At 42.8% G+C, this 13273-nt stretch overlaps 2 protein-coding genes across 2 annotated transcripts; one reads left to right on the forward strand and one right to left on the reverse strand.

Annotated features, from left to right (window-relative positions):
• Positions 1–52: 52 nt before the first annotated feature.
• LOC105685898 (glyceraldehyde-3-phosphate dehydrogenase-like) lies at positions 53–3772 on the reverse strand. The gene is made up of 2 exons (XM_048655522.1): positions 3229–3772; positions 53–3041 (listed from the first exon to the last, which is right to left on the reverse strand). The coding sequence occupies exons 1-2, from the start codon at positions 3454–3456 to the stop codon at positions 2178–2180; spliced, it is 1092 nt and encodes a 363-aa protein (XP_048511479.1). The 5' UTR covers positions 3457–3772; the 3' UTR covers positions 53–2177.
• A 15-nt stretch (positions 3773–3787) lies between these two features.
• On the forward strand, positions 3788–12968 carry LOC105685893. Its single transcript, XM_012400353.3, has 2 exons — positions 3788–6225; positions 12262–12968. The coding sequence occupies exons 1-2, from the start codon at positions 6154–6156 to the stop codon at positions 12730–12732; spliced, it is 543 nt and encodes a 180-aa protein (XP_012255776.2). The 5' UTR covers positions 3788–6153; the 3' UTR covers positions 12733–12968.
• The last annotated feature ends 305 nt before the right edge of the window (positions 12969–13273 follow it).

Below are 13273 nucleotides of genomic sequence, written 5' to 3' on the forward strand. Positions count from 1 at the left end.
CCACGTGCACTCGCGGTGAACATTTGTGCTAGACAATTTATTACGCCTAATATTTCCACGTGCGAGTCTACTCCGTTGTATCGCTATATGCATTGTATACTCATGACGAGGAGTCGTAGACACAATTTTGCCTTCAATTGCAGGCGCGATTCATAATCTGCAGATCTTCTTGGGAAAGATTACAGAAAACGTTCGAATCCTAGTTCGTCAATTGTCAGACCTGCTGAATTTTTTGAGAGAAATACTCCACCCGCGAAACCCTCCCTGAGAACTTGAGGAAAGCTCTTCGCCCGTTTTCCAAAACACCGAGCTTTTTACGGGGCTGGTTTTCATTTAGACGTGTGAAATCGATCTCGAGATACGCCAGATTCGAGATAAGAAACAACATTCGAATGATCACGAAATAAGAATCATCCGAAAATACGTCAATTCGTATCAATATTCTTGAGATTCAAAAACTTGCCACCCCTTTCACGGTGGACCTGGACAGTCCGCAACACGCATTACGCGCAGGCATGAGAGATGCAGGCCATCACCGGCACTTACCAACGGTCTGTACATACTCCGTTTATTTCACAAATATCTCGTTGTCTCAGATGTGATAAGAAAAATAATTTTTTCCCAGTTGCTGAGGAACATAGACTGGCTTGCTCAAAGCTCTCATTTCCTTGCAAAATCAATTACAGGCAATGTTCCCATGAAATATACCTGTATGGTAAAATTCGAATCTGCCGATTTTTAAGTGACGCACGTGTGACGGTAAGTTGTAAAAAAAAAAAAAAAACAGGAGAAAATAAAAGAAATGGGGAATTTATCTCCAAGCTAAGGATAGCCGGCGTTTGATGAATAGGTGAAAAAAAATCCGTTGCCAAACTGGCACGAATAAAACTTCGCAAAACCATCCGCGCTACAAATTTACCACGGAGAGATCATTTATTTTAACTCACGGCGTGATAATGAATGTGCATAAATTAACATACTGATCTTTCGCTTCGCCTGACCAAAGTATAATTATTATCTATAATCGTACGTCGCGATGTTATTAAATTACGTTGACAGTTTCCCAAACAAGATTTATGCACGTTATTAATAAACAAATTCAAATATCAATCACGATTCCCTCTGATTCGAAAACTATCTGAACATGGTGACGATGAAATTTAATTATTTACACGAAAAAGTGCGAAAACCTTAGATTGCGTTTCAGCAAAAAAAAGGCATCCAAACTCCCAAGTCTTTCTTTGTTAAATATTTTTAGAAAGTAATAGACAGTTCCCCCTCTTTGCTTAATCAATACTTGGCAAATTTGTTACTTTGAATGAAGATGAATGCACGCGGAAGTGACCAAAAATGATGAAAAATGTCCTTCGCGATCGGTCGTCTTCACGTGTAGTTTCTTCTACCTCGCGCATCACTTTTGCAAATAACTATAAGCGAGGAGTATCGAATAAACATTTCGCGTAATGTCTCGTTCCCACGCTAATTCATTGGCCTATACTAGGGTTCATACGAACGTGAGGAATATTGGAGAAAACTAATAGTCGTCTCGCATAAGTTCTCGTTATGAATAATTGAACGACATTTATTCCATCATTTCATAATTTCTCTCGATCGGTACGCCAGCGGTATTCTACTTGTAAATTATCAGCCGGTATGATACAAAATGTTTTCGAGTCTGCGTGTAGGTAAAGTACGAGTGCCCCGCAAGAGTTTCTCGTTCTAATTAGTCGCGGGGTGACACGGGAATGTCAAACTGACTGGTGGAAGAACGCTTGCTGTTGCAGGGTTTGACGACTTGTGAAAAAATACCTTCCTATAATAAGTAACAGAAAGCGTTTCTTTCCCGTCTACTCCGTACGACGTTTGTGCTACGACTAGACAGACGCGGAAGTCGTTTTACTTGTTTATTTTTGTTTTTGTTTTTTTTTTCCAACATTTTATTACGTGTATGTGTAATACGTTCGACGCAACGGTCGGAGCTTTTTTTATCGTCCTTGGGTATGCATTGGCAACGTGTTCCTTTCACCGGCGTGGTGCCATAGTTCGAATCTATCCCACAGGATTCGAACGTGAATTCCAGTTTAAATGCGTTCTTACGGCGTTATACATCTGACGTGTACGTACATACATCGGGAGTATGTGCGACGATTTTCCCATACCTCTGAGGTGACTCTTGCCTACTTCTCGCCGCACCTCTGCATATGTTTTATCATATCGACTACCCGATGCGCGTAACCGAATTCGTTGTCGTACCAGGCCACGCATTTGACCAGAGTGTCGTTCAACGCCAGTCCAGCTTTAGCGTCAAAAACAGCCGACGCGGTGCTGCAGTTTATGTCCATTGATACGACCTCGTCCTCCGTGTATTCCAGGATTCCTTTGAGCTCGCGCTCCGCCGCTTCCTTCATAGCGATTTTTACACGATCGTAGGAAGTCGGAGTACCGAGCTTGCAGGTGACGTCGATAACGGATACGTTGGGAGTCGGTACCCTGAACGAAACCGCGGTGAGAATTCCCGCCAGATCGGGCAAAACTTTGCTCAAAGCTTTCGCAGCCCCCGTCGAAGAGGGTATGATATTTTGACCGGCACCCCGGCCACCGCGCCAATCTTTTTTACTCGGACCGTCGACGGTGCGTTGAGTGGATGTGGTCGCGTGAATCGTGGTGACCATCCCTTCGACGATACAGAATTTCTCGTGGAGCACCTCGAAAACGAGAATATCATTGGTGTTAAATCGACGTGGAAGAAGCGAGAAGGCGGTGATGAGTTGAGTTGATATTCTCACTTTTGCTACCGGTGCTATGCAATTCGTGGTGCACGAAGCACACGACACTATAAACATCGTGTTAGGATCGTAAGTGTCGTGATTAACGCCGTAAGCGAATGTCGGGGCATCGCTCGATGGCGCTGTTATTATTACGCGTCTGGCGCCACCCCGTATATGAAGATCGGCGCCCCTCGTTGTTGTGAAAGCTCCCGAGCCCTCGACGACCAAATCGACCCCACGTTTTCCCCAATTAATCTGCTTCGGATCTTTTTCCTGCGCCCATAATCAAATTCCAAGATTGTAGCTGAACCTTACGTCCTGCGTGAGAACATATATCCTCCTATGTTTTTCAAATAGAATCGATAACGGTCGTCCGTAGTGTATTTTTTTTTTTTTTTTCTTTTTCTTCTTCTCTCCCCCCATTTTTCTTTCCAACGTCAAGGTAGGATGCCGCACAAACCTGCGAAACGGAAACGCAAGCCTTCCCTAGCACCAGTTGATCATCCCGGACCGCGGTGACGTCTTCGCGGTAACGTCCGTGCGTCGAATCGTACTTGAATAGGTAAGCCATCAACGCCGCGTCTTGCCCCGGATCATTGACGTGTCTGACCTCGATACCCTGTTTTAGACACGCCCGTAAAACCAGTCTCCCTATTCGCCCGAAGCCGTTTATTCCTACGGCACCCATCGCTCGCGAAAACTCTGCGACGTGTACCGTCCGCTTGAATAACGTTTTCAAATCGTTGATTGTAATCGGGGAATGAAGCCGGCCGAAAAACGCATCGGACACTTCGGGCGCCACGTTTCTGCAATACGATCCGTCAGCCGCGTGAAGTTTATCATTATTCCCGTGAACGTGTAATTTAGAAACGAGAAAAAAAAAAGTATATAATCGATCTCGCGGCCGTCATTTGTAGGGCATTAATTTGCCAACGCGTTATCATCTACGTACGCGCGCTCGCTCGAGCAATGCAATTTCTTCAGTGGGACGCCGACGTTCCACTGAAGATAAAAAAGATATGTATCCGTAAGAAGAAAAAAAAAACGTATTGCGGGCGTAGGTGGAGTCTTTACACTTTTACCCGCCTATGTACATGCGATATCCTATGCATGGGAACGTTTTCGCTTTACCGTACCAACGTCTCCGACTCTCAACGTTTCTCTACTCGCGGACGGCTCGCAGAACCATGGGAATACAAACGGCACACTAGCTACACACAATATAAGCTTGTTCCGCTGCAGTTTCTGCACTCCACTTCGATACTCAAATGCGATGCACTTCTCTATTCCCATATCGGTATGTATAACGTACGTATGTACCTAACGTATATCATGGGATTCCGACTCCGGGTATTATCTGTAATACCGTGTACACAGACTCCGAAAGGCTCTCAATCTGCATTTCCGGATACCAGACGTACGTACGTACGTACGTACCTCGACGTTTTTCTACCTCCTTCTTCGAACTCCGCATAAAAGCTACAAAAAAAAAATAGACGAAATTTTGCTCGTTTGGGTGTTGTTTTTTTTTTTTCTTCTTTTAAGGGGTGGAAAATTTTTGCGAATTACTCCCGATGACTTGGTCCGCCGTGCCGCATGAATCTCCGTACCGTGTACACTGTAATTAAGAGGATCCTTGAAAAGGTTTTCTTCGAGGCACGTGCCACATGTCAGTTTTAAATTAACGCAAAAAAAAGTATCTCTTTACGCGCCACTCGCCATGGATCTGCGTCACACATGGCTACGGTAGGTATTACGATATTCTACGCCAGATTTCAAAGCGCAGAATACACACGGCTCAATGTAAGAAATAATTCAGCCTCCGGCGCATACTGCAGCTGGATGAACATCGGATGACTTTCGTTCCGACAACCACATGCCGCCTCCTCCCACAAGGACTCTGTGTAAGGTGCAGGGGGAATATCGGTATAGATGTGTGCATAACGCAAGTTCGACGGTATATGGGTATACGTATGGGAATACATACGTTGGCGGCGGAGTCGGAGGACAGGTGCATCGGGATCGGGCGTAAATTCCGTCTCCGCGAGTTGCGTTACAAAGTCGAATTCTTCCGATTTTTGAAAATAAAGAAAATACAAAATTATTTGCATACGACGAACTTTGGCGGGGAGGGTTTTTCGCGCCGCCGCAGCGGTATAATCGCATCGCGCGCTTTACGGGCCTCAAGTGTGAATTTTACACCAAGTAAAGATAAAGTTCTCACGCGTTACCGACTCGCAAACCCACCACTTTGGATAGGTCAAGGTACGTACGTATACGTACTTACGAGAAGACCGACTCAATTTACATCGATTACCGTATATCTGTACATCGGTAAATTGACCACCCTGACGCGTGTCAATTTCGACGAAAACGATGCGAAATATATGGCCTTCGAGTGGTCCGTGTCTGTCTGTCGTTCCCTCTGAGGATTATTACAGCTGGACCTCGTTGTTAGTAGTCGTCCTTGCGGAGTCGAAAAATTCCAAATTCCGGCTACGCGATGATGTGTTCGCGGATGAACGTAACTCAACGTCTGATGTGCAAATTTTGTATCTTGACACGCGCTTCGACGCTGGTATGAAAAAAAAAAAAAATAGAGGCAAGCCGAACGTGTAGGTGTACGTTATGTAAAAGGGATTATTCACACATGAAAACCCAGGTAGGCCAAGGGTTGATGTTTCAGTAGAATTAAGGGGCGTCTATAATCCCCGAAGTGGGGGATATACCGAGAGATCCACGTGACCAAAGACCGCGTGCTCGAGCTCCTGCTGCTGCTGCTGCTGCTGCTGGTGCTGGGGCTGGTGCTGGTGCAGCTGACGAGGGAAAATCAACTTTGCAGAGTAGTAGAGTACCTTCACTCACCACGCGGTCGTCGAGAGTGTCACATCAAACGGAGACCGGTGCAGTTTTTGATGATAAATTAATTTATCAGAATATATCATCACGGAGATAATAAGCACAACGGTTTCTTTCATCCTTTGGCTTCGTTGTTATCAGGAGCGCGAGTGAAAATGCGTGGACCGATTTGAAATTATTGAGATCTACCGTTCGCGATAAGTACGTCTCTGTTTTTTTGTTTGTTTTTTTTCAACTTCCGCGATCGAAGATTCGCTGTTTTATCCACAAAATCCACGAAAAGTCAACGTCCGATTCGTCGCAGACCCGAGGGTAACTGTAGCCTTGTTTAGGCGTGAGAAACAATTTCCTGCGGCATTTATCTCGATCTCGCCCCCGCTAAGGATCGCAAATATTTCGTGCCGCTCCTCACGTCAGTCGCAGTATACCCAAGTGACAAGTGTTTGCCGAAGTTCTTACCGTTGAGAAGTTTTCACCGTAGAAAGAGGAAGCCGTCAATTCATCGTCGATTTACAAAGAGAAAAGCATGATTTTCCTAAACAATCGGCCGTCGATGGGTTTCGTGCTGTTCTTTTGTCTACTGGCGACATTTCTTCAGGTGAGTAATCGTTTGAGAAAAAAAAAAAAAATTTGAGAACAAAAGATCGTCGGAACGGTCATCAGCCAGGTGAACCGATTTAATTATTTTTCATTCGTTCTTGCCGGAAGGTTCTACCATCGTTTTTCTACGGTCCCATATAATCAGGCCATTTATCAATTTTCAAAGGTCTCGAAGATGATCGAATTTATTCCTATACAAAAACGAAACTGCAGCATCTGGGCCTCGGGTTACTCCGTGAGTCGCAGCTGTTAAGGATCCGTACATAACTCACGGTAGTCCGATCGGTCTGCAGTGTTCGTCTTCGTTATATTTTGAAAAAAATCGAATCGCAGGTCGGAATTTTTTTCCTTATCCTACAGACTCTCGCCAATATGGAGTATATTTTTCGTCGCGGAAGATTCGCATCGCATTATTTCCGTCCGATATTTTCGAAATAAATGTTGAACAACGAGCGATTGCTGGCGTATCGCGAAACACCCGATCTCCATCACGTATACGCGCTCGATAATTGCAAAACATTTCCTGCATACGCATCATAACTTGTCCTACGTAACTATAAATAACAGACAACAATTGTAAAACAACGCGTGGTATAATTTCATGACTAGCGCGTTATATGAATTTATCGCAAATCCGTAGCTCGGCAATAATTTCACGCACGTGCATCGCGTTGTTGCATTTGACGAAGTATGAGAGGGCGAAAGGGTCAAGAGAAACGGTTGAAACGCGCGACCCGCGATACCGTAGGGGTGCATCGAGGATGTTCGGCGTCGGCGTCGTCGTGGTCACCGAGGTCGAGCGTCCTTTGGTATACGTAGCATAATAACTCCATCGCACAGATACTTTCGTGCAGCGAGCGTGGCTTTGCCAGAGCGTTTAATCAGCTGATACGCTTCGCCTGGCATGGTAAATATAACGCAATACACACACAATCGGTTTTTATGTGCTGTACATTCGAAGGAAATGACTCCCTTTTTTTATTCACTATTTAGGTATGTTTTTTTTTTTTTCTCTATTTTCTTCTATTTCGATGCCTGCGTTACCGTTGCCCCGAGTGTTGGTATTTTACGGCATAAAATTAACTCGAGCGTAGAATTGACTCTGCGATATCAATAAATGACTGGTGAAAATCGTTCGATTGGTAAATTAAAATCATCGAAACGATTGATGAATTTTCTCATCGAAACTGGAGTTCGGAAAATGCCTCGATATTTTTCGATCGCTCGGGTAGGATGTCTCCGTGATGATTTCGAACAGGATGAGTCACGTGTAATAAGTTTACATTTGTCAACGTGTACGACTGTAAGTTTGCAGGTAACAATCTCGCTTGCCAGATGATATAACATAACCAGGTGAATTGAGCCGAACGTTTCATTTCAATTGTCACCCGCCTGTATTCATATGCCCAACACATTAACATCGCATTTCCGTCTGAAATACCAGCTGACAATGAGGCATAAATATTTCTCCTTTTGTTTGACAATAAAATTTAGCGAGTAATACCGATTGTTTTAGGCAACGAATTCTCCACGTTTTTAGTTATGCTTCATTTTCATCAGTTTGGCTGTTGAGATAACGAAGATACAGAAAAGAGATAGTTGAAAAGGTCCCACGATTAGCCGCGGCAGTCGAGCAGTCTGGGTAAATAGTCAAGTGACTATGAGAGACTTACGTTAAGTATTGTCATTAATAATGCATGAGGGACGAATCGTTGTACAGGAGTAATAACACCTGCCGACCAAGTTGTAATTATAATTACAATAGCGGGATATCCAGTGGCAAAGGTTTGAAAGTAAATAAAAAAATGTGAAAAAAAAATATGAAAAAGAAATGTAGGGTACATAATAATACGAGAAACTTCTATTCTATAGGAACGTTGACTGAGAACTTCAGAGATCTTTGTTTTTTTGTACGGGTCGAGCGATTGCATTTTCACGTGTGGAGCATTCCACGTCAAACGGGCCACTTTTTCAGAAATATTAGTTGTTCTATGTTATTCTAATGTATTTGTTATCCCAGTGTATTTTAATCTCAGGGATCCGATTTTGAAAGTTGAATTGATCTATCTATAAAATTCATTGAGTTATCACTGATTTGTGGATCCAAAAATTGGAAAATCAAAGATATCTCGATGGAAAAAGATCGTAGCTCAATTTGGCCAATGGATTCGTGTTCCTGAGGTCAAATTACGTTAGAAAAGTGTCCTACGATCAATTTTAAAAATACTTAATTTTTTACCCAAAAATCGAAAAAATCCAAAGGGGTACCCCTTGGATTTTTTTTCAATTTTGGGGTGAAATATCAACATTTTTTTTTATTGGGTTTTCTATGCTATCCTTATGTATTTTGACCTCAGGAATCCGAACCCGCAAGTCAAATTGATCCATCTATGAAATTGATCGAGTTATCGCCAATTTTTCACTTTTTGAAGCAGAAAAATTGAGATATCTCGATGGAAAAAATTCGTGACTCAATTTACTCAACGGGTTCGTATTTCTGAAGTCAAAATACATTAGAAAAGTGTCATACGATCGATTTTGAAAATATTTCAAGCTTGGCTCAAAAACTTGACAAGTTACACCAAGTTCAAAAAACATTTTCGGACGTATGGAATACCCCTAATACTTGAATCGTCATGACAGTATCATACGTAAAACATGGGTTTTGAACTCCACTTTTCTATATATTTTAGATAGAGAGCATTAAATTAATTATTTTGCATAACCTTTGGCATATCCTGTATGAGCGGATTCAAGACTTCCTTTCCGTTGCAACGAGATGGCAAAAGTCGGAAGTTGGAATAATTTGAGCGCTGCACAATTAATTGGATGAGATCTTTAAACATGATTAAAAGTCCCTCTGTCTAGTTCCCACCGGACATTACATATGTATGAACACATAACACTTATGTGAATATACTCGCAAGAAAGTATAACAACGTTTAACTGTCTCAGGAGTGCAGTTTTCGGTGAAAGCATCGCGATCTGCAAACGTCAAACTCGTACGTCGTAAAAAATTAGGAAAATCAAAGTGAAAATATAGAAAAAATGATGGTCTCAAGTTCCTACAGGAATAATACTTCCGCGGGAAGAGGAAGTCGGAAGTACAGGAAACTACAGGGTGACTATATAATGACGTAATCAAAACGTACCAAACTATACGGTGGGGCTGAAGGAATTCTCGTACCGGATGATACCGTGTAAAACCGACGGAACAAAATATAAAATACCATCATGACAATGTACCGCGATGTCAATGGACTTTCGACCGCCAATCCGAATTCAGGGAATGTCGATGTTCGAATTACGTATTAACAAAGCGCTTCCTATCCCACATTATACGCATGTATATCCGTTTTTTACCCATCGTGATTTATGCGCCTTAAATCAAACTCACAAGGGAAGTTCAAATTACTCGTGTATCTTCTTAGGGTATGTATACGCCTTCCGAATTATGCACGCACGGGGCGGACGTGAATTAAAATGCAGAGACGAGGGCCTCGCAGTTCGCAGCAACGGGTGCGGTATTATATTTTTACCGTATAATAGATAACATTTTTGACCACGCATCGTAGAAATACTTTATACAATAACTGTTCAAGAGGTGTGGAGCGTTTGAAAAATCGAGTGCTGTTGACGAGACATGCTTTTTCAAATCACCCTTCGACTTTACGTGTCACAGAGAAATTCTCTCTTCAACTCGAAGTGCTGCACCTGACCTTTTTTTATGTGCTCGCAACTATTATATTACCCGCGAACCATTGTCTAGATTCTTTTCTCAAACGTTCGCTCTACAAGAATTTATCGATCTATAGATCCTGCGGCAGGGATCTATACTCACCGGTATAACAAGTGCTAAAAAGATTTACTACAGGGTAACGCATACGGCCGTGCACATCGGCAATTCTCTCCAGATTCTTTTTTTTTTTTTTTTTCTCTAGTCCTTTCAAGGATTGTATAGGGGGTCATAAAATTCAGCAAGAATATAGTTATACATATACGTCCTCACATCCGCACGATCGTGAAATCGGCAACCTATACCGATATACAGATAGCTCTTACCGCAAATCGCTTTTTTCCATAGAGAAGATTTTTTCTGAAAATCTTTTACCACGTGGTGCGGACAGCATTCGCATCTGCAGTTTATTACCACATGCATATATATATAGATGTATCGAACGTGCGTGTCAACAGTGTAACCGACACCAGACGATGTTGGAAAGATTTCCAAGTCATCTATTCCATTTTTTATATACCGGTGTCACGTAACGTGACGATAGCGTTAGGTATGCCCAGCATATTAAAATAATACCCTGTACCAGCCGTTTGCAAGAGCGAAGAATTTTCTGGGCTCGCGTCGTATATAGATATCGCGACATAAGCTGGACCCAACACGATGGGAGACTGCTGCAACATCTGTCCAAGGTGTCTCGACTTTCAGGGAGTTTCAGACGGTCAAGCTGCTACTCCCATCTGCAATGACTGCACACTATACGTGAATAATACTTCAACCCTCGTACACTGCAACCAGACAAAATAGATATCAGCCAATTTTTCGAGTCCTAACTCATCAAACTTTACACGCCGATATATCAACGTTCCAGTCGAATTTCAGGACACGTAGGTTCACGTTCCATTTTCTGCTTTTCACCGTTTCATTTTCTTCTGTAATTGTATGCGGAGCTAAGGAAAGATCGAGATCAGTAATATCGGTAGTCCAGGTGGAGAGCGGGACGGGTATATGCAGGTATACATATGTATGTATAATGAGTGTGTGGAAGGCCCGGTGTTGTTTCACCTGACATCTGGTCTCCCGAAGTCCCCGCGTCAAGATCGCTGGCGCGTGCCCACTGCCCAGAGACCGCTCTGACCCAGCTGCCCGTTAGAGCCCAGAAGTCGTTTAATTGGCGCCGTAATTAGGTATCTCAGAAGTCCTGGATGGAGTTCCCATCATCCGATTCAACGCGCGGCATAATTTACAGCTTAACGTCAAAGACGATCCGATCTCTCCATTCAATTCGGTGGAAAAATTTATGCCTGATTATACGCCTCATACCGTTGGAGAAAATTTTTCATTTCCATTGCTTGTTTTCACGTTTCATCGGGTTTCACCGTATACGGCGACATGTACTGCATGTGTAAAATGCGTTTAAATAAATTGTGGTACACGAACGTGACTTGGAAAGTTTCATTTGGCTTAGGAAACGGACCGTCTAAATTCTTACGAATAAGCCGGATGACACCGAATCAAATCAATTGACCTGATGCAGTGTTCGAAATTTCCGACGTACGCGATACAAATTATTTGAATAAAAGTCACCCACTCAAAAATGAAAATGGAAACGAGGAAAGTAGAGGGATGAGAATGAGAAAGAGGAGAATGCTGTGTCGATAAATAATTAATTCTCTATATTTTGGTTATTCAAATTTCACGGATCGCTGGTGCGATCGAATATCATCCAGCGATATAATGATCGAATATCATGCGGGTGAACTTTCATACGTATATACAGTTATAATCGAGTTGTACGCAGCGAGTACTTGTTTCTTTATTTTTATTTCTACGTAGTACAACGTTAAAGAAAACACCCGGCTCTATCCCTTCGGATGGCGAAGCGTCAGCTGCGAACCCCCTTGCCTCCGGGGCTCGATACCTTTGTAGCTCGTCGGTAAAATACTTGAGAACGAACGGTTTCAACGACAGAACGCAGATGCGGCTACGCCGGTTCAACTCGTTATATTTATTTATAATACGCGAACGAGCAGACTTCAATAATACGAATAACTGGAGGTGCAATTACGAACTGAATCATTGAGGCGGATAATTGTTTGAATGAATGGCGGCAATCAACCTTTTGCAATTCGTTCGCTTCATTGTTGGAAACGGTGATCGTCGAAGTGCATGTCAATTGTACTATACATATTTTCATAATTCATTGCCTGCCCTGACGTAAATCGCTCGTGACAAAAACACTGCCATCAAAAAATTTCCTCGCCGGTATGAAAACAAGCGTTTTTTATTTTATCGTTACAGATATCGGAGAGTCGTCCTCACATCCGTCATCACCACGGGGACTCGAGATGTAAACGTTGCGAGCCCGGATGGGGTGTGATATCGCGATGTGGAGAAGGTCGAGATACGGAATGCGGTAAATGTAGCAAAGGAACGTACAGTCCTCACCACAGCTTGCAGCCTTGTTGGATCTGTTCGAGATGTGGTCCAGGACTATACGAAGCTCATCCTTGTACAGGCCGAACGGATACGGTTTGCGACTCGTGTCACCGTGCGCCCGGTGAGGCGTCGGAGAACGCTGACTTCCGGCGTAAATGCAAAGGTCACAATTTCTTCCTGGCCCCCGAAGACGCCGAAAACACCGGCGAACAAAGCCTGTTGGTAAACGAACCTGAAGAAAAATTCGATATGGAAGGCAGAGAAATTATTCTCAGGAAAGACGTTGAAGCCGCCGCAGCTGCAGCGGCAGAAGACCTCGTTAAATCCTCATAATTCGAGTAGCTGCAATCTCGACTGCAACAGGTTCGGATATGAATTCCACAAAATTGAACAGTTCGCACATTGCATTTGGTTTTTGATTATCGGTATTCGTATATCAACGCTCATGCATGTCCTGGAAAAAAGCGCATTTCTGTATTAGCGTTAGGAAGACGAAAAAAAAAAAGTAGGTAATTTGCGAAACTATTATAGTCATACCAAATAAAAACTGACGCGGAATAATCGTCGGGTGCTAAAGTGGTCGTGATTAATTGATAAGATCTAAGTCTAAATATTCTAAGTTCACGACCACGTGTTAACAATTATTCAAATCGTATGTTTATTATTCTCATTTGATTGACCTAGCCGTACGATACTATCTAAATCGTTATAGTTTTATTGGTAACAGCTGCTGAGTAAAACCCATTTCATTATTTTTCTTCTTATTATTATTACTATGATTATGATTATCGTTATTATTATTATTATTATTCTCATTACATCGCATACGATTTCGTGGGAATTGAGGATCTGATCGATGAAAGGTGGACGATTA

The sequence above is a fragment of the Athalia rosae genome, chromosome 5 (genome assembly GCF_917208135.1).
Source record: "Athalia rosae chromosome 5, iyAthRosa1.1, whole genome shotgun sequence".
Classification (NCBI taxonomy): domain Eukaryota; kingdom Metazoa; phylum Arthropoda; class Insecta; order Hymenoptera; family Athaliidae; genus Athalia; species Athalia rosae.

What these genes read in the sequence shown, in the direction of transcription:
- LOC105685898 (XM_048655522.1), bottom strand. Translation starts at nt 3,456, where the DNA reads ATGGGTGCCGTAGGAATAAACGGCTTCGGGCGAATAGGGAGACTGGTT. An exon ending in CTTGCGTTTCCGTTTCGCAG is followed by an intron (nt 3,042 to 3,228) that starts GTTTGTGCGGCA and finishes TTATGGGCGCAG; the next exon opens with GAAAAAGATCCGAAGCAGAT.
- LOC105685893 (XM_012400353.3), top strand. Translation starts at nt 6,154, where the DNA reads ATGATTTTCCTAAACAATCGGCCGTCGATGGGTTTCGTGCTGTTCTTT. An exon ending in TACTGGCGACATTTCTTCAG is followed by an intron (nt 6,226 to 12,261) that starts GTGAGTAATCGT and finishes TTATCGTTACAG; the next exon opens with ATATCGGAGAGTCGTCCTCA.